Source organism: Chaetodon auriga, chromosome 8 (genome assembly GCF_051107435.1).
Source record: "Chaetodon auriga isolate fChaAug3 chromosome 8, fChaAug3.hap1, whole genome shotgun sequence".
Classification (NCBI taxonomy): Eukaryota; Metazoa; Chordata; class Actinopteri; order Chaetodontiformes; family Chaetodontidae; genus Chaetodon; species Chaetodon auriga.
In genome coordinates this window covers 4,749,410-4,770,660 of record NC_135081.1, presented here as the reverse complement: position 1 = coordinate 4,770,660, position 21,251 = coordinate 4,749,410, and the positions used below count along the sequence as shown (strand labels likewise).

Sequence of the window (21,251 nt, the reverse complement as noted above, 5' to 3'; positions counted from 1 at the left end):
AGGACGGGAGACGAACACTGTGCTGCATCCAAGCTGCAGTTTTATCCCACAGATGGACACATTTCTTATTACCTGTAACAATGTGAACCCATGATCTTCAGTGATAAAGATTCCTGAAATCATCTACTACCTGTGTGGAATCTGTGAAGAGTCAAACCTGTCAAATGGCTAAATATTGCGCAGCGGCAGAAGTCTGACCGAAAACCAGGGGAGAGAAATGATGAACCAAAAGACTAACAGCTCATCAGAGAGGCACTCAGCCCCGACAGTCCACATCAAACAAATGGCTGCGGTGCCGAGCAAGCTAATGCTTTACTGTGGAGCCATATCAATACTATTAACATAAGGCACATCATTTGTCTTCAGTAAAGTGGTCTGGGACAGGCTTCAAGAGCCCATTGTGAATGCTAAATGGGAAGCTATGGACCAGCATGTTGTAATGGACATATACACTCGGTCTCCGTTGTGTGCTGGTTGCTTGGCTAGGGAGCTATTACAGCCAACAAAATGTGTGTGTGTGTGTGTGTGTGTGTGTGTGTGTGTGATAATGTAAGTTGTTCGAAAGGTAAAATCTAATTAAAGGTATACTCTGCAGGAACTGTTGGTTTCAGTTTGTGCACGGCTCCTGACCGCAGAACACACACGGCGCAGAGTACCACCTGCAGCATCACAGACAGCATCGTGAGTTTCGTGCAAATATTTTATCAAATAATCTGTTAATCATGTGTTAATGGCATTGATTGTGTGATGAACAAACAGCTATGCTAATAGTTGGATTACTGGCTCTAATTAGCCAGTGAGTGTGGCACAGCAGCAGACGTTAATTATGTCATGACGACAACGTGATTACTATGCCTAGTAATCTGTGGAGTTACAGACAGCAGTCAACAAGGCCCCAGCAAAATCAGCTGTTTTTCTGTCCAGACGGGAGAACTTAGTGGCGCTTCAGACACGGACCACACAGATTACAGCGTCAGCCTGGTTGCTGTTTTTTTACTCCTGACCTCACCTTCTCGCTGTTTTTGGCTGGGTGCTACACACCCAGTGTCCAAAGGTAGCAGCCCAGAAACAACCTGACCCCAGAAAAATAGGAAGACAATAAGACAATACAGGCATAGAGCTGGATTTCAGCAGAAAAATACAACATTACTTCTTCCTTTGAAGTAAGCAAAGTGTTTTTGGTATGTTGATGATGAACTTCAGCTTGGATTAATGAGAGCGTGATGAAGAGAACTCACGACATGATTCATATATTCTTCACAAAATGATGTGCAGATGTTTTAAAGCTGCACGTATCGAGTGAAACTAGAAACTTTTCCAACTCACACTTGGAAAAGTTTATCTGTCAAGATGTTGACTAAGCAAAGGTCCAGAGGCAGCAGGGTGAGGAAGAAGCCTTTCGGTCATTAAGTGATCAGGGCTGCATAATAATGCTGATGAGGCAAGCAAGGCCACACACACATGTACGTATGCACACACACATATGCACAGTGTTAATACTGATGAGCTTTTTGGAGCAGCGCAGTTGATGCAGTCCACATGTCCTACTGCTGTCCATCAGAGGCTGAGCACCGTCACTGTATTTCAGGGTATGTGTCTGTGTGAACATGGGAGTTTAACTGTTCGTAATCGTTCTTTTAATTGTAATTAATATAACATGCCTAGGGGTCATTGTTTTTGGTTTTCATTGACTTTAAATGATGGATATTCAGATTTATTTAAGGTTCTCATCAGATTTTTTCCCAGGCACTTCTTCGTGTTTCTTGCTGACGCTGTTCAGCACAGTTTACAGTAAACAGGATCTAGCTTTCACTAAGACAAAGAATGCTACAAAGCACAACAAATGTGCTGATTATGCTAACTAGGAACCTGAAAGTAAACAAAACAGCAGCTATAACTCCTGACATATAATGGAAGCCTCCGCGTTATGGCAACAAGATTTTGAGGTTATAATATGCGACATTTCAGCCTTTGAATGCCTGAAAACATTTTTGATGAAGTTTAGGTCAGGTGACTGTGACCAAACCTTCAGCCTGCATCTCTTGAGGAAATCCAAAGTGGATTTCTGAGGTGAAATGTTCCCCATGCCACTGCCTGAAACACAAGCCCAAAGCATGATGGATCCAGCGCCATGCTTATTAGGTGGAGAGGTGTTCTTGTCTGAAAATTCTGCCTTTTTTCTCCAAACATAGCTTTGCTCACTGCGGCCAAAAAGTTTTAACTTCATCAGTCCGCTAGACGACACAGAAAGGTTTTCTTCTGAGGATTCTTCCATGAAGGTCGTATTTGCTGCACGGTAGAACAGTGCACCCCCACTCAGAGTCTGCAAAATCTTCCTGAAGGTCTTTTGCAGTCAAATAGGAGTTCTGACTTCCAGTAATCCAATGAGCACTTCTCTCTGAAAGTTTCCTTGGTCTTCCAGACCTCAACTCGACCTTCACCCTTCCTGTTAACTGCCATTTCTTCATTACATTACGTGCTGAGGGAAGAACTACCTGAAACGCTTTGCTGTCTTCAGATTGCCTTCTCCCGCTTTGTGGGCATCAATTATTCTAATGTTCAGAGTGCAACGCAGCTGCTTAGAGGAACCCATGGCTGATGATTGTTGGGACAAGGTTTGAGGAGTTAAAGTATTTACAAAGCTTTAAGATTTGCATCACTTGGTCTTTCTTAACAATGTTTGGGAACAAGTCATAGCCCTAACAAGCTAATTAAGGTCGGAGACTTTGGTAGAAGTTATCTGAGAGCTCAAATTTAAAATTGTACAAAACAATAATGACACGCTTCTCTTGCTTAAAATGTTGAAGAGGATGTTTCATCCTTAACTTTATGCTTGGAGATCAGTCCATCTTCTACTCACTTAACTATTCACCATTACAGGATAGGGGAGGATGAGTAGTAGTCGTGATGATGATGCCATTCAGCTGTTTTTTTTTCAGTCAGTCTTGAGCAGAGCTGAGGCTTTGAGAGAGTCAGCCAAATCACACAGACGCTTTCTGTGACTGAGTTTCCACATCAGGCTTTCCTTCCCCTTCCAGACAAACACTTCGTCTGCTGTTAGCAGCTCTGCAGCAGCAACAAGGCACTCCTTCACAAATTCTCCTTCTGAATGAGGCTTCAGCTTCTTAGCCATTAGCTCGCTCACAACAAAACCTGTCTGCATAACACTGTCTCTGTCACAATAAGGTCTTTGTGAAAGCTGCTTGTTGGGCATCCAAACTCCGCCAAAGCGCGCTGACTTTATCCAAGCGAATTCGTCCTTGCAGCTCATCCAGTTTATCAGGTTTTGAGCTGCAATGACTCTTGATATCAGCCTTTTCATCACTGCAAGTGTATCCTCACAAACTAACATAGAAACACTTGCTTGTCTATCTCTATCTTTGTCTATGTCTGTCCACATCTGCTTATGTTTTATTGACAGTCGCCAAAGATGTACTGACTTGATATCGGTGCTATGCGTATGTTGCGTCCAGAGACCACTCATAAGAATGTATTAGTCTTGTTGAATAGATGAAGTGTTCAGAGTTACTGCAGAATGACTTTCTCTGGAGGCTTGCCTCCGTCCATACAGACACTATGTAGTCAGATTATGTAGTTTTACCTTTTTCTTGAGGGCCTCCAGTGACTCAAACTCCAGGCGGGCCAGTTTGATCTGGATGTGTTTGGGAACATCTGGGATGAGGAAGGTCAGGATGAACTTAAAGGCCAGCAGCCCATGCTGAAATCACAGAATAACAAACACAGGGATTAACATGTTTTAGACTCAGTTCTTTTCAGCTTTTATTTGCATCCTGTTTTTAAAGTACAGTAGTGAAAACATGGTTTGAAAGCGAGATCAACAACAATTTGTGTTTCAATACCATACAATCCACACTTCTTAGGGGCAAGCTGGAGTGCCCAGAAGTGGACCACCACCCCACAGCATGGATCATGGACGACCTCACCAACTGATCACAGTATGTGAGGTTATAGGAACTGTGAGTCTAACATGGTTGTCTGCAGCACAAGGGTCCCACAGGGAACAGTCCTGGTTCCCTTCCTCTTAACTCTCTACATTGCAGACTTAACACATGCTACCTGCAAAAGTTCTCTGATTGTGGCGAACTCCCACAGGTGCAAACTCTCTCCTCCTACACCAGTGAACATCCAGGGAATGGACATTGAGATGGTGGAATCTTATGGTGCCCGTGTGTTAACCTGAATAATATAATAATAACTGGACGGACAACACAAAGGCACTATATAAGAAATACCTGAGCAGATTCAGGTCTTTTGGAGAGCAGAGGGCATTACTGAGAATGATTATTGACTCTGTGGTGGCACCAGCCATCTTCTCTGGAGGGTCTGCTTGGCAGCGGCTCGCTCTGTCTGCCCCTTCAACCCAGCAGAGGTGGTGGGACAAAGGAGAATGATGGCTAAACTATCATCTCTGATGGGGAACATGTCCCACCCCCATGCAGGACACTTCCTTCATGCTGTTGTCACACATTCTAATTAACACTGCTCCCAGTAGACCACACACACGAAAGCTGAGATCCTACTTACTATTGGCCTACCCCCACTGCTGCCATAACACTGCAAATTTCCCTGCTGTGGGATTAATAAAAGATTATCTTATCCTTTTATGGGATGGTGTCCTTCATGTGCTGTAAAATCAGAGAGGACAAAAGAGGAGAAGGGGAACGCCAGGGACAGACGGACAGTCTCCGTACAGATGTCTTTAAAGCTGAATGAGGACATGAAATAAAGCAGTCTGGTTAAACACAGCAGAATGTGTTGGCTGTGTACTCCCACACAGATTTGAAATGAAACAATGACAATGAGGTTAAAGTGCATATTTAATATGAGGTCAATGTCAGTGGCTGTCTGCTGATGTCTGTGACTTGTAGACTTTAGACACATTATTCAGTGGTGATGCTCTATGTCTGAATTACAGCCATCTTCTCTTGCTTGTTTTGGGGCTTTTTGCATTTAATTTGGCCTTCAACAAATGAGCTGTTTATAAAAACGACTTTGGGCCATATTTTCGTGGCACCACAATGACCAGTGCAAAGCAAGTTTTTCGTAGTTTGGCAGAAATTGACGTTGCACTGACAATAAACGTCTCAGAACCACATCCGTTGAGCACAGAGCAAACTACATACTTGGAGCAAATCAACAGCAATAAAGCTTCAAATGTAAATAAGCCATTTTAATTTAACACCCGCCAACCAGCGGATGTGAATCAGCATAAAAAATAACTTTACTGTGGTCAAAGCAAAGCTCTGAAAAGTTTCTTCTTCAGTTATTAAATCCCTGCAGCCATCTCTATCTCGATAGTGCTGCACCAGAAGGCAGTGACACCACTGTGCTTACCTTCATTAAATCACATGCTAATGACACAAGGCTCCTACTAAATAGCCACACACACCTCTACACACATCAGACTGGTTTGTTCTAACTCAGCTGTCTTCTTGTCTTTGTGAGAGACATCTGATCACCGGGGCTCATTAATCCTTTCTACCTTTCTTTTAAGCAAAAGTGGTGTTTCATGTTTTATTTGTGAAATCCATTATAATGCAAACACTGCTGTGTCACAGTTTAAGACATGATGTAAATATCATAAGAACCGTCTTATATCCAATCAAATGTGCTGACTGATGAGCCAACATAATGAAAAACATGTCACTGTCCCATTGTGAATATTCCAAATGACTTCTTAGAGTCAAGATATCACAATAAACCATCCTCTGCAGTATGCTCCACTGCATCCTGCCTTTCCTATACTGATTCTGAAATGTCTTCTCTGGGGAGACATGTTGCTGTCAGTTCCCAGCTTCCCTCCTCTGTCAGAGCTCTGGTTATCAGAAACAGCTGACCTGCACACATCTGAATCAGCAGGGAGTGCGTTTTCCCATGAAGATGACTGCACACACTCACTTACACGTATGCTGAGCAAACACAGTTCTCAACTGGCCACCACACACACAAGGAAGACAAATACTTACTTAGAGTAAAGCGGCGTGCCACACGTGCACGGGTGTATGCACGCACACACACGCACACAACTGTGCCAGTCCATCTGCAGGATGGCCAACTGCCATCACCTCCTTTGATTCAGTACCCTTTTCCTCATCATAGTAATGGACTCATGTATGCTACAGGAGATGGGACAAATGGTGCAAGACTGGGAGCAGATAAGAGGGCAGACTGGTCCACAGAATTGGGTTTCAGGCTTATTAAACTAAGTGATTTTGATAAGACAAATGATTATGAGCTTCTTGGGGCAACATGTTCAGGTCTGTTCTTTTCAGGTTAGCATTGCAATCCTCGCAAACGCTGCTGTTAATATTAGCTTCCACCAAGTATTTTCATGTAAATGTAGAAACCATTCTTTCAAGTCACAGATCATAATTCCACTTTTAATTTTACTAAACGGATCCACATGAGCGGTCCAGTGATCCTTCTCTCTTCTTGTTTTAGCCAGAAACGTTACATTATTTTTGTGTACAGGTAACAATAGATGATGGTTTTGTGGAAACAATTAGCGTGCCTCAATTTGTTTCCAAGAAGACCTAGTAACAAGAGATTTAGAGCCCTGCTAATGAATAAAGGTCTAGTCTTTGCAGTTTAAACGAAGAATTTTACAGGACAAGTGCAGCATTTCTGGCTGAGAGAAGCACAGACGAAGAAGTTTTGTCATTCCAGTCAGCACAGCAGCCTCACTAATTAACAAGCAGAGAAATCCCTGATCTTAGTGACTTGTCATATTGATTGAAAGTGCACAATAAACACTCCAGCTCTTAGCTGATTGCTAATGCTATTCAAGTCTAATTTATATTTGTGAGTGTTCAGCAGCACAAGGTTAGACTGAGACTGAGAGGACACCCTCTTAAGAGAGGGAGGAGAATGTGACTTCTGAAATGTTGTTGTTCTTTCCAAGGTCCGACAATAAATTCTGTTTTGCTTGACATAATGGATGTGACCAAACTTCAAATGCTCAGTTTGAAAGGTATTTTCATTGTCATCGCTTACACTGAGGACATACACTGGGCTGGATCAGGGAACTTGACTGATCTTGTCCTTCACCTATATGACCCTCCATGTCTCCTCCTGTGCATTCTCAACGGCTGAGCTCTCCTCTAGACAAAACACAAAGCTTCCAACTGATGCAAACGGGAGCCCTTAGCACCATCCTAAATGCTATTTTAACAGTTTTGCTAATGAGAATAATAATCCCCAGACCTGGCTGGTGTCATAAACTGAAGACTATAATCTGCAGCTACACTGCTGACAAGGCTGTCTTAAATCAAGACGAACTGCTATTTCCACTTTTCAGTATTCAGCACTTAATGCTGTTACCATGGCACCCCTTCACTGTTAATTGGAAAATTAGCATTTCAATCCACCATCAATCCAACTGATGAGGAACTACTAATGCTGCCATTCCATGTGTGATCTGACATGAGCACAATATGTCATTGAAGCTATGACTCTCTGGCATATTACAATGTGGAGTTATCACTGTTGCTTATGCTATCAAGTGGGTTTTATCCTTCATCTTATTTTACATTCATATCTGTTTTTATGTCCATTCTTGGTGCATGAGATGTCTTTCTTGTTAAGCACTTTGAGCAGCAATTCCTGTATGAAAGGTGCCCTACAAATAAAGTTTATCACTATCATTACTATTATGGAACTGATCCTAGCGCCTACAAACCTGCCCTGATGTGTCTGAAGAGGCCAGCCATGAGGACACCAGAAAATAAAGATCCTTAAATATAAAACAAGAATTTTACAGCAGGGTTTTAAGAAGATTTTCATCCTCAAAGACTTCACTGTGTGATGCCATTAGGGGTACTAAACTATATAGGTTATTGCACTGCCGACTTCCATGCCCATTTAACTGAAGTATATATAAGGTGTCACTTAAAACTGTATTAACTGATTTTATTTGGCCCCTTGTGGTCAGCAGAACAAGCTGTAAACACAATACTGGCATATCATTATCTAATAAAATTGATGTTGAATGTGTCTTATTTACACATCCAACTGAAATAGAGCAGCATTAGCATTAATTTGCTGTTGGGTTTCTTGGTACCTTCAATGTTTCCTTTTAGCTCACGTGCAGTCTCCACCAGCACAAGGGAAATATCTGGATCTTTAGCTGTTAAATGCTTCACTATGTTCACCAGCTAGCTGCTAACTTCCACTGTTTGATCTTTACTGCTGGGTAGGTAGCGTAAAATGGATTTCTCTTCACTGAAAACAGCTGCTGAAAATGAGGTAAATGAGAGCAGAGAGAAGACCAAAGCATTTAAGTGTCAGGCAGCAAAAACCAAAACCAAATGCTAAAATGCTGCATAGAGCTCAGGGGAACTGCACAGTCAGAAGTGGGTTTGTCACTGAGTGACACCTGTTACATCACACATAGCTATTTGTGATAGTGTAATAAAAAGAGAAAATTATTTTGTGCAGCTTTAATGACAGTAGACCTCTCATTGCTAATAAAAGAACTATTATTCCTCTGTTATGGTTACATGGAGTCTACAGGGAAATGTCACTCAAAATTAATTATTCATGTTATAAAATGAGATTCCTCTGAATGCTACTGACCCTACGCCAACATTAATCTAACGTTATAAACAAAAAACAGGCCCCAAACATGATTTCCCTACAAACTAATACCTGTAGCGAGAGGGCTGGTGCACTGAGTTCCAAGCCCGCTCGCTACACGCAGGACATAGTAAGATGTTAGCCTCAGCGAGTGAACTGGTGAGTCGAGGTGTGATGCTGTCGCAGTTGCCAGTGGGGGAAAGCTGATATGGTTACCTGAAAAATAGTCTAATGAGGTTACTGTGTGGTGGGCTGCTGAAAATAACCTTGGACAAACACACACATTGACAAACCCACATGAAAGTGGTACTTGTAGGCACCCTTATTACCAGGTACAGTTATGATTATCATAACATAACATAGCATTAAGAAGCTAAAGAGACAGAAATTTCCCTCAGGGGTTGGTGGAGACCAAAAACAGAGAGTGAAAAGTGGACTTAGATTCATCAGGTGGTCAGAAACAGGACTGCAAAACAATGTTAATGTTGCTCTGCATCTGCTGGATGTGTGAACATGGCTTTAAGTCAAAAGGCTCTGATAGTCTGAGGACTAGGAAAAAAAAGGCTTCACTTTGGTGAACTGCTCACTTCATTTTTACATCTCAAAGAGATCACTGGACAGGTTTTGAAGGTAGTTGACATGCATGACTTGTGCTACGTGCAGGTCTTAAGGTGCGTCACTGGTGGACAAACAGTCCAGGAGGCCAACAATTCATCTCCACAGCATGCAATTATACCACACAAGCGATAAATCCATCATAAAATCCAGATTCTCTTTGTTGTAAATGTTTTGTCTCCTTTCATTTTTGGGGCTTTGTGAGCAGGCACAGTTCAGAGTCCCTGTTCTGTTGTTATGTTGCACTGAAATGAGTAGATTATAACAGACAGACCCGTGACTCTGAAAGAAAGTCTGTCTGTTTCTGTGGCAGGCTGGCCGGTTGCCTGGTTACTGCTCACTGATGTGTGTAAGCCCTATACAGTAATTACCCAGGTATCATAGCACCGCTGCAAGAAAGCGACGAGGCGCTGCCCTCCCTCCCGCCCGATCCCACCCCAACCCCATAACCAAAATAACAGAGGTTGCACGATTTGATTTTCACCTTCAGCTGTTCGCGTCTTCTTTCTCTCTTTAAAGAATGGACATTAAAACGACCGCAAGGACGCCTGACCGAGAGAAATCTGAAACTGTTAGATGAAAAACACATTTGTGGTCCTCTGTCGGGCTGAAGCCCAGCACTAATAGAGACAGGGTTAGAGGTTCCATTCCCGCTGGAGGTGGCTCTACTTAAAAAATGCATGCACTCACAGGCCTGTTAATGGCTTTGGTGCCTCTCCAGTGGCAATATATTGGATGTTGTGTCAATAATCAACATCTATGTGTGTGTGTAGCTCCCGCTTGGTACACTAAACATTATAAAACCTGGCTCTCATTATTCTTGTTGTCCCATCTCTTTAATAGCCTGCCTGCTCTATTCTAGGAAATGTGCTGTATGGTAGCAGGGAGGAACGTGCTTAGATGTACAATCAGCTCGTGACTCAGGTTCATCATACGAACGCATGCACTGCTTCTCTCTCTCTTAATCCATCATGCTTCTTCTCCCTCTCCTCATCATTTCTATCCACAACCCTTTCCTCCCTGACTGTTTCTCCATCTCCTCCCTTAGTCTATTTGCGCCTCCATTTCATTTGCTGACTGTTTTTCACTCTGCCTATCCCCACTTTGATCTGAGCCTCCTATCACAGGCCTGTGTGTAGAGCAGAGCCCACACAAACATACAGGGCGCACGGACAGGTCTAACTGATCCAGTGTGCCGTCATGTGCAGGATGCCACGGCAGGATGAATTGCTGACAAACACAGTCACACGGAAAAAGGGGAGTAATAGCCTAACACATGCTGTGAGCTGCCCTCATTTTTTCTGTGTTCGCCGCAGCGGCACCATCTCCTCTCCTTATTCAGGTGATGGGGCAGAGTATAAGTCAAACAGAGAAAATCCTCCCTGGGGCCAGCGTGCAGTCGATTGCTATAAAAAGTCACGTTCACTTCTGCTCAGCCCAGGAGACAGTTTGAAGGAGGCAGGGATGGATGAGAGGTGGCATGCTCCCTGTTAGCACCAGAGTGTGTGCCTTTCCTACCATCTTCCCTTTAATCAACAGGACTAAAGCTCGGCTGGCAGCTCCTACGCTCAATACTCACGTGATGGACGGAACATACTGGTGTTTGATTATTCTTACAGCAGTAAGGTTAAAAATATTAAGTATGTCCTGAGGATGGCACTGAAGGTCATGGGGTCATAAAAATGCTAAAAACGTTACCCCCTTGGGGAGCAGAATGGGCTCAGTTAATGTTTTGGCATGTGGCATGTTAAAGTTGATGAAAGTGGAGCTGGAGGGTCGTCTCTGAGAACGACTAATGTGCTCATTGAATTCTGCCTTTTAGATCTATGACATTTCTTGTGTACGAGTTGATACTTTGGCACGCTGGTCCCGGGTTAAAGGTCAGTGGGTCGCCAAAAACATTGGAGTTCATCCTTTAACGCACGTGTTCCCACACTTATCACTCGAAGGTCTGATCCTCATTTTAAGGTCGAGGTCTGGAACGATTGGTGATGACAAAAATAACATTTGATCAGTTAATTAACATCACGTCTCTTGTGAGGCCAGCATGAAACTGAGGCAGACAAGGCTCAGACAGTTAGTCCACATCTATTTGTGACTCAGGCAGATTCTTACCAATGCATTCACACGAGTTGGATAAACTGTGTTCTGGAGAAAAGGAGACAGACTCTGTATCTGCGATTGAGGAGCTGATAGCAAATTCACCTCGACAGCAACACACAAGACTCTCCAGCTGTTGATGTCGCCATGACAACGATGTCAACCATAGGGAAATAAGTCACAGTAAAACCACCTTAATCTGGGAACAGGATCTATGTGGATGATCTCCAGCTACACAGTATAGATACAGATACTGAACTAGAAAATGCTGTCAGCAAACAAAATTACTCACTTTGAGACTCAATACAACAGTTGGCCCATAAAAATAAACCCCAAGACAAGCTTAGTGATTCTCAGACATCTCCGGAGTTACCTCCCGCAGTCCAGTCCGGGCTCTGCTGGCGGCTCCAGGGAACGTTCAGCCTGGGAGTCGAGAGGTTTGACGGTGAGTCCACGGAGTAGAGAGGCCAGAGTTGAACAATAGTCAGATTCTATAGAAGAGTACACTTGGCTCGCTGTCAGGGCTTGGCACGCTAACACTCTTAGGATGGACTGGGCCTCTTCCAGTGCTGAGTAACATTAGATGTGCGCATGCATTTTCTGAATCCTTTCTGAATTCAGCCTGCAGACCACCTGTCGACAGTCACTGCTGTAGCCTTTGCATGATAAAGGCCCCCAAGGAGTCTGCAGCAAAATGAGGATCAGCTTCATTGCCCTGTCTGCTCCTAATTAGCAGTATCTACGAAATAGGTTTCACTCTAACCATCCATCTAACTTACAGTGTAAACAGCCACTACTACAAAAATAGCAGTGACAAAAGTTTGCCCAGAGTGGAGTTCCTGGGACTAAATTAGTCAGTGATGTAAAACCCGCAGAGGTCTGTGAGGCAGAGCGAGCCTAAAACAACTCAATCTGCCTCTCATCAAATGAGGACTCCCTCCAAAGGAAGCACAAAAGTTCGGCTGAAGAAGATCAAACACACGTAGTGAACAACTTTTCCATGAAGAGTGGAGTTTATCATTCAGCTGTGTGTGTGCAGACCACACATTCAATCAAACATGCAGACACAGGCGATCAATATGACCCAGTTTCTGCCTCAGCATCAGCAGAGACGCACCACAGAGTGAAGTACAGTACGACTTCATGCAGTGTTTTACAGTCTGAGACACAACTAGATAGTTAGGACAATCATCCCTCAGGATCTTGTTAAAGCACCACAAACATACAAATGTTTTCTCTGTGGTTGTCCTAAAGAAACCTCTCCTCGCTGCGTCACCCCCTCTATTCACTACAGCCTTGCTATTTCTCTGTTTGCGCTGTTATTTTAAGCTTTTTCTCTGGGGGCATGAGGTGTATGTGTGTGTATGTGTGTGTGTGTTTCTCAACTGTTGGTGCTGGCTGAATAGAACACAGAGAAAAAGAGAGCCGGCTGATGCTTACGTTAATAGAGGTGGACTCAGGAGAGGAAAAAGCGAGAGTGGGAATGCTGGAATTAACACACACACACGCAAAAGCCCAAACAACGATGGGCTGACAGGAATACACACAGCGCAAGAAACATTTATGCACACGCACTGAAGCGCCCCTCAGTCTCTCTCTAGTGTGGACTCTGGCTCCATCTAGTGATGAACAATCTTCATCAGCTCCTTGTCTCCTGAAGTGTGGTGGAGGACACACACTGTGTAGAAGCACAGAGCAGGGCTGTGCCTCCACGTTCGTATTCGTATGTGTGGTACACCCACGCAGGTGTTTTCACTTAATTAGCTGGTTAGGCCTCTTGTCAAGGTGCAGTCAGAGTAGATTTTGTTCCCTGTTCATTGCAATGACGAGCAGGGCGAGACATAGTCCCTCCATCAGGGCTCAGTCAGAGCGTATAGACTGTGCTTGATTGACATCTTTTCACTCCACTGTCGCACCTGTTCAGGCAAGACAACTTTTGAAGACTTCAAAAAGTTGTACATAAAAACTATTTCTCTCATTGGCATTTGAAACACTAAACACTGCAGATGGACAGAACTGAGACTAGACCTTCTTCTTGCAGACACTTTGGCATGTCATAACAGGAAAAGCACAGGTGGAACTGATGCCTGCGTGTCATTTAGGTGAGCTACTTTCAGGGAGCCGATGAGACATTAAATGGAGCTGAGCCATCAGAACCAAATTTGTTTCACCTGTGCTCCTCGTGCTATGACAAGACAAAACGTCTGCTGTGAAAAAGGTTTATTCAATTTCAACCAAATTCAATAAAGCCACCACCGTCCACATTTTGAACTACCTCCAGCCAGTGTTGTGTAATCAGCAGAGATTCCAAGAGAACAAAAATCTCACATCTTATGCAAATTATGCCCGTCGGGTCTGAAAAAACAAGTCTGAATGTCAGCCACAACTGCTGTAGATCTTTAAGGCTGAGCTAATTTTACTACTTCATATACTGTTGGCTGGTTTAATCTACAGCGGCGCATCATATTCTATAAGATCATCATATGCTTGGAGCATCACTGTCCTGTGAGAACCGCATATCTCTAACTCAGAAAAACTGCCCTCTTTTCAGTTTTGTGATCGTGCATTTTCCAGCTAATCCAAGAACTAGTAACTAAAGCTGTCAGATAAATGTAGTGGAGTAAAAAGTGCAATATTTGCTTCTGAGACATAATGATGTAGAAAAAATAAAGTTGCATAAAATGGAAATTCAAACTCAAACTCAAGTACAAGTACCTTGAATTTCTTACTTCTACTGCTGAGAAGTAGACAAACTTGTACTAGACTACATCGAAGATCTGCATCCTTAGCGGCTCATTTAAGAAAAACAGAAGAAGTGACTGAGAAGTAGTTTGTCATTTGGGATTGTGACTGGTTCAAAATTCAAAGTTGTGAACTGAATGTGAACTAGTTCATTGTAATCTGTGTGAGCTGAACTCTGAGCTGGCTCTTGTGAAGTGTGAACACTGCCCAGTCCTGGTCTAATCATGCTGATAACATGTTCTAATCAAATATTCAAGCTTTCCTTCATCAGGGCTGCACAACATTGAAAAAAACTGCCATTGTGATATTTTTTTCTGTACACAGGAATGATGACCTGATGACTTGAATAAGTCTGTTTGGAAAGAATGAATCATTCTAAAGCCTTTTTGTAGCAAGGACATTTAAATGAAGAGGGTTCCAGTGAGATCTGATAAATAATTATGAAATAGAAATAAAATAGCTCCATCAAACCAAACAAGACAAAGAGCAAGAAGCAAAAACCAGCACTGCAAAAACAAACAGACCACAACTCAGTTCAGTTTTCACTAAGTGCATTAAATCAAGCAGGCAAAGCAATGTTTGTGTGTGTGTGTGTGTGTGTGTGTATGTGTGTGTGTGTGTGTGTGTGTGTAAAAAACACTAGTCCCACAGTCCCAGAGTTCAATTCACTTGGGAAAGAGTCCATTTTGCTTTCCCCACGACCCCAAAGCAGTTCAGTTCCAATCCAGTCCACAGCCACACAGAGAAAGACGACTCCTGGAGACACTCTGACTGCGAAATACACACATCCACCAGATCTTTGCTCCTCCTGACACAGACTCCAGAGACAGGGATTACATTTTACCACAAGCTGGCTGCAGTGACACAGACTTTGGCGAGGGTAAAGCTGGCCAAGAAGCACTGGTGGCTCTGAGACACTAACAGTTCGCTGTTCAAGCAGAGACTGAATGTCACTCATTAACAACGAACTCTGTGTATCCAAGAACCCTAAAATCACAGTAATTTAAGATATTTCAGACAGACTTCTCTTGTAGATTAGGCATGGAAAATGAGAACCATGGAAGTGTTATTTTTGTACTGAGCAACAAAAAGTTGTAGAATGACATTGTATTTATGAATTGCCTCATAGGCTTGACCAAACTCTCCGGCGAGCTGTATACGGGCCAGAGGCCAGACGTTCCCCACCGCTGGACAGATACGTTTGCTGATTTGGCTGTTATTCCAATATACCATTCTAGGTTCCAGTAGTTACAATGCAACACACTGCAGGGGTAGATCAGATCAGTATTTACATAGCCAATACTAATCAAATACTAAAAAAAAAAAGATCTGTGATTGGCTCCTATAACAATCCTGCACATTGGCTCTCAACATCCTCATTTTGACAAACTGACCTGTCCCTTCTCCCTACAGGCTGGTCATGCTGTTCTGACACCAGACAAGCCGAGCCTTGTTCTAAGTCACACCAAAGCAGTTACAGTAGATTACCACTGATGTGCTGCAAAACACAGTGCAGATTCTGTGCGACCATAACTACTGTTACTGTGCAGATAGAGACAGTCTGGGATCCTGCAAAAAGCAGTGTCTTTGTGCAAGTGTGTGTGCATGAATTACCTCAATAGCCACTGTCCAGAGTATGAGCTGCATCTCTGAGTCGGGGAAGTGAGCCTTGACTTGTGGAGACATGCCGATCAACGCACAGTTGGTCACAACAGCAATCACACTCATGGCCTCGAAGGCGAGCTGGACACAGAGACAGCAACAGTCAGTGACAGCTTTTTGCCAGCTGGCCACAGTGTAGAGTAAGTGACAGCTTGTTCCTAATCAACTGGCACTAAGAAAGCATGTTAAAAATAAGACTAACAGTATTTTGTCCCTGTAGATGTGTAATACTCTCACGGACAGTGTATTAAGATATCCTTTCAGACAGGTGACCTATGGCAACAAGAGAGGATGTGTGTCAGTCACTGGTCTGCTGTTTAATAACATCTGAACCTTTGCTTTGGTCAGGCCATGTCTTCAGCTCTTCATTTCCTAAAAATAAACATCGAGCGCCTGAAAAGTCAGATAAATCCAGAAAAGTTACTGCAGCAAATGACTTAGTTAACAGTCATGTGTCTCACCTGCCAGACTCCTATGTTTGCTGCCGGGTCAGAGAAAGGTCGTTTGAACACGTGGCACATCTTGAAGGCATCAGAGTAAACCTCGGTGATGTTGTTCAACACCACCAGGACAGCAGCCAGAGGGTAAACGCAGGAGAACAGACTGACGTAACCAAAGAGCAGGAACAGCTCCAGGTAGTCATCGAACGTACCCTGAGAGAGCGAGAAGCACCGACAGACATGGAATTGTCATATCATTTGTCTCGCGTATTAAATAAATGATTGTATAGAAAAATGGTGACATCCAGGTTTTATCCAAATCCGAGTGAAAAGGCCATGTGCACCTACCAGGTATGTGCTCATGTCGGCCTCCAGCCGGACCTGCTCAGCCAGAGGAAGCTCTTTGTCCTGCAGGGTTCTCATTTGGACTTTGCGGATCATCTTCTTGTTGCGTCTTCTCTGGAGCCAGTAAGGCAGGAAGGCCTCCATGAACTGATTCAGGATCTGACTGGTGATCAACAAGGTGGCCAGACTCTGGATAACAGGCAAGAACAGACGACGACAACAGACACCAGGTGGAGCAAAGGGAGGAAGGATGGCAAGAGGGAAGGTAAAAGAAGAAAAGACATGATTATGTAAAGGAGGGAGTGGGATGACTGGAAAAGGAAAATAAATAAAAGCCACAAAGAAACAGAGGGAAGGAATAAAGGAAGGACAGTAGGCCTACCTGTCTGAGCAGCACCATGTCCTGCATGACGAAGGCGATGTAGAACAGCGAGGCAAAGCAGTTGAAGAAGTTGAACTGTGAAGAAAAGCGTCAGGACAACTTTGATAAATGGAGAGTTGACAAGAAAAGCTGCAATCTGATCACTGGAGGATGAAATTAGAAATGTTGAAAAACATAAATATGTGGTTCATACTCACCACTAATACTTTGAGGACCAAGTGATTCTGATATGACGACTCCAGCCTGTGATTTTCTAAATTCACAGAGGGGAAAACAAATTTAGAGCCTGTCAGTAACACAAATAAACAAGATGCAAGCCTACAGCCAATCACAGGCCTCCCATCTGCATTTCAGTTCCTGTTGTCTGACATCCAGAAGGAAACAGGAAAATGTCAAAATGGCTCCTTAGATGAGGTTTATGAATGTGTCACAATGCTGTTTGAACAGAGGTGAGTCCAGTCAATGAGGAACTGGTTAGTGGCTGTTTGAAAAGAAACAATGCAGTAGAACCTGGTGGGAAAGTGGTGGATCCTACATTTCCTTTAATGAAAATCAATTTCATTTCACTCTCTACTGAACACACATATTTGGAACTCCACGCCCCCACTTTGGAGCGCATTAGAAACTGATTAGAAACTGCGGTCTCCAAGCCCAAGCTGAGATGGCCCGGGGACGTCGCTTGCCTTATTTTGTGAGACTTGTTTTCACAGGATGAGTAAGTCTCCTTGTGACGCGTAAACTGACTTTGACCACGCTTTGAGGCTAAATAAACCTTGAATCAAACAGGGCTGCAACTACTGTGTATTTCAAATGAGGTCACTTGACAGAAATAAATAATATTGCATAGTCTGACTTAAGTCATTTCAGTTAAGACAGAGTCCCATTTTTGTCAGGGACAGAAGAAAAAGCTTGCAAGTATTAGTGTTACTTTAGACCAAAGCATCTGCTAAATGACTGTGTCACATAATGTCACGTAGCTGAAATATTTATTTGATCTAAGGCTGCGATGAAACATTATTGTTACTGTCAATGAATCAGTTGTTATAGTTGTTATAACATTTCCAAAAGAAAAAAGCTTAAGGCGGACTCTGCAAACTGCTTGATGTTGCAACCAACTGCCTTAAACAATGAATGGATTGTTGACTGTCTGCTTCATAATAGACTATTTGTTTCAGATTTAGCACATGCCTGTGTGATATACATAAATCAATACCCACTACTCACCCCACTCAGTCAGGAACTCAGCAGCATATCTGTAGATGAGGTTCATGATCTCTATGACCACGGCGTAGATAATACTGGGGATGAACAACAGTATTCCAGTCCAGAACGTGGGCTCCTCATCGTGGACTAACAGTGCCCATCCTTCCATCTTAAAGTAGATCATCATGACGTAGAGGGACAGGTAGAGGCAGAGCAGGACGAACGGCAGGGACACAAGGTAGACGCGCAGCTGCCTCTTGGCGTTGGGGTAGAGAGGCTCCTCGCGGCCCGTCACAGGGTTGAATCCAAGGACGCCGTGGAAACCGGGACGAGGTTCTTCAAAGGCCTTCTTCCTGCTCAGTGTGCCCCAGTGGTAGGCGAGTGAGGCACTGCAACGCTTCCACAACTGGAGGAGGAAAGGTGTTTACTCAGCTTTCACTGCATTGTTATTCATTGAGGTGCAGTATTATCATGCTAATGTCAGTCATCTGGCTGCATGACTCCATTCATTTCTTACAAACTGCTTAATAGTCAAGGTTTTTTCTATTTAAGTCCCTTAAACTGTAATTCTACTTCAGCTGACTCTGGTTTATAAATAAGTGCATACCTCCAGGATCACAGTGCACCAGATCAAGTTGAACACAGCAAAGACAACATATTTGTCGTAGTCCTCCCAGTCGAACAGGTAGTAAGGCACTCCAATGAGAGCCATGGGCACTAGGGCAAAGGTGAAGTACTCCAGGAAGCCAAAGTAGAGGGCCTGACCCTCACCATAGTAGTGTCTGATGTCATCTGTGCATAGAGGATGGAGAAGAAAGTGGTGCATTAAGGAGCATTTGCAATTCAGTTGAAAATAAGAGGAAAATAATACATCTACAAAGTATGAGAATAACTCTGAGCTAGAAGGCAAAATGAGCATTATGATAATCATTGTAAAGGCTGAGAATTAAAGCATATGAAGGAAGTAACAATGAAACGTTTCTGAACAGATTCCTCCTGTACATCAAAGCTACTGTTCATCCGGGATAATTAGGACTGTGCGTCTATCTCACAAGGTTTTCACAAGAAACACAATGAGAGATAACTGGTGCTTCCTCCACTTACCGAGAGGCTGAAAGGACAACTTCACCTTTTTGTACCAAGAAAACGACAGTCTCTTGAGTTCCTCCTGCTCGTGGAGAGGAAACATTTGGATCAGGATCCCCTTGGACAACAGTCTGCGAACTAAGACCAAAATAAGAAAACAGCTTTTACTCTGAGTGTTATCATACCTTCATCCCACACTGCTCTGCTTTAACAGCGTCACGATGGATGAAGTGTGTATAGAGCAGGTAGCTTCATTTGTTCAAAGTTTGAATTATTTGGAAGATGTTTCACTGACTTTTGAGTGACATAAAAACAGCTTCATTGCATTTTTATCCCTCCCTTTTGTTTGTCTGAAGTCACTTTGCCAACCAAATAAACATGCAGCTTAATTTTCTAAAACAAGGACAGCAAACAATGGCTGGGAGCCGGCCCATTGTACACAATGCACTGTCTATAGCAACAATTCCTATTGTCTAATACAGAGTGACTGAATACAAGCACATGAAAGCTCTATCATTTCATCTGCCATTTCTTGAGTGCATCATTTGTCGAAAATGATTACATTCGGCTTTAACACGATTTGTCAAACACAGGCGCTGAATAGAGGCACCCTATCTCCACGGCAAGTTCATTTCCTTATCTCACTTTGGGAATATTTCACTGCATTTGCATATTTATTGTTTCCATACGGCAGTCACAGAGAGAGAGAGAGAGGGAGAGAGAGAGAGAGGGGCAGTGTTGACGGAGACGTGCTGAGTTCAGTGATGGAGGTGGAAGCAGAGTTGTGCTGCCTTCAACATTTCACTACTACTACGAAACTTGATGATATGCAGGAGGAAAAATGAAAATGTGCCTGAAGAAAATAATCATCTGATCGAGAAAGGAACACAGCGATTATGTCAAGTACAATTCAGCATTCGGTGGCTATCGTTTATATTCGGCTGCCATTTTTATAATGTGCATAATAATTATCACTGCTGTTTTAAAATTGGGTTCTTATGATGAACTTAATCACTAAGCAACATGTGCTTTGGTTTCACACACTTAAGTTAGCATTTAATCATCAGTTTAACTCTCAGTTAATCTGTAATCTTATTTTCCCACTTAACAATTCATGGTTTACTGAAAAATACCTCTCAAAAGTCTCCAAGGTGACGTCTTTAATTTGCTCGTTTTGTCTGTCAAACAGTTTAAAACCAAAAAAGATTTTCAATAAATATGAATATGTAAAAAGAAAAATGCTGCTCACAAGCTGAGATCCTGGAACCAGAAAGTTTGGCATTTTCAGCCAATAACTGAATCAGATTATTAGGTAAGTGGTTATCAACATGGCTGACAATTAACTTTGTCAGTCGACGAACCCACACAATTAAGAAATTGTTTCTGGATAAAACAACCAGATGGAAATGTCTGCTTTTATCTAATCCAGGCAGTTAAACACCTGACACATCAAAGCTTTATCACTAAACGGATCAGCCAATCTGAGTTTGACACTAGCAGAGCGAGAGTAGACAGACACTCACTGATAGATTTCCCAGGGTACAGCTTGGCCTGGCTGTGTCCCGGTACGTGGGTCTCATCTTTGGCTCTTAATGTTTCCAGCTCATGTTTAATGATGTACTGACACTCAGCCATGCTGAGAAAGCTGTCCCCGTCCCCTGGAGATGGACACACAAACAACAAACATACAGCCGCTGTGACATTCACAACAAAGGCATGTTGAACACCAACACCACAACAGCTCCAAGGCTCTGATAGTGAGGCCAGTAATTTCACTGGGATTCCTCATTTACCTTCACAGCTGTTAGTCTCAGTATTCATTTATCTGCCGTTTGTTTACAATTAATCAATTACTCTAAAAATAAATGTCAGTTTACAAAGTTATAAAACAGAGAAAACACACTGGAGTGATCAAGTAATCATTTCAGGTCTGCTGGACTTCTCTCTACATGTATGCTGGACTCTCTACTCTTAAATACTGTAGCAGTTTAATTCAAAAGACAGACACATTTCACATCTAGCTAAATGATGGTTTGCACATACACTACTCATAAAAAGTTAGGGATATTCGGCTTTTGGGT

The 21,251-nt window shown here is 43.0% G+C and overlaps 1 protein-coding gene across 2 annotated transcripts in view; it reads right to left on the bottom strand.

Moving 5' to 3' along the window:
- Positions 1–21,251, bottom strand: part of ano10a (anoctamin 10a) — a 34,048-nt gene that overhangs the window by 7,156 nt on the left and 5,641 nt on the right. For both annotated transcript variants that reach the window (XM_076737486.1, XM_076737488.1), the window contains 10 exons: positions 20,694–20,828; positions 19,189–19,308; positions 18,692–18,876; positions 18,106–18,490; positions 17,079–17,134; positions 16,882–16,956; positions 16,503–16,688; positions 16,176–16,367; positions 15,667–15,795; positions 3,602–3,718 (listed from right to left, as the gene is read on the bottom strand). In XM_076737486.1, the coding sequence (XP_076593601.1) occupies positions 3,602–3,718; positions 15,667–15,795; positions 16,176–16,367; positions 16,503–16,688; positions 16,882–16,956; positions 17,079–17,134; positions 18,106–18,490; positions 18,692–18,876; positions 19,189–19,308; positions 20,694–20,828 (1,580 nt within the window). The remainder of the gene's footprint in view (positions 1–3,601; positions 3,719–15,666; positions 15,796–16,175; positions 16,368–16,502; positions 16,689–16,881; positions 16,957–17,078; positions 17,135–18,105; positions 18,491–18,691; positions 18,877–19,188; positions 19,309–20,693; positions 20,829–21,251) is intronic.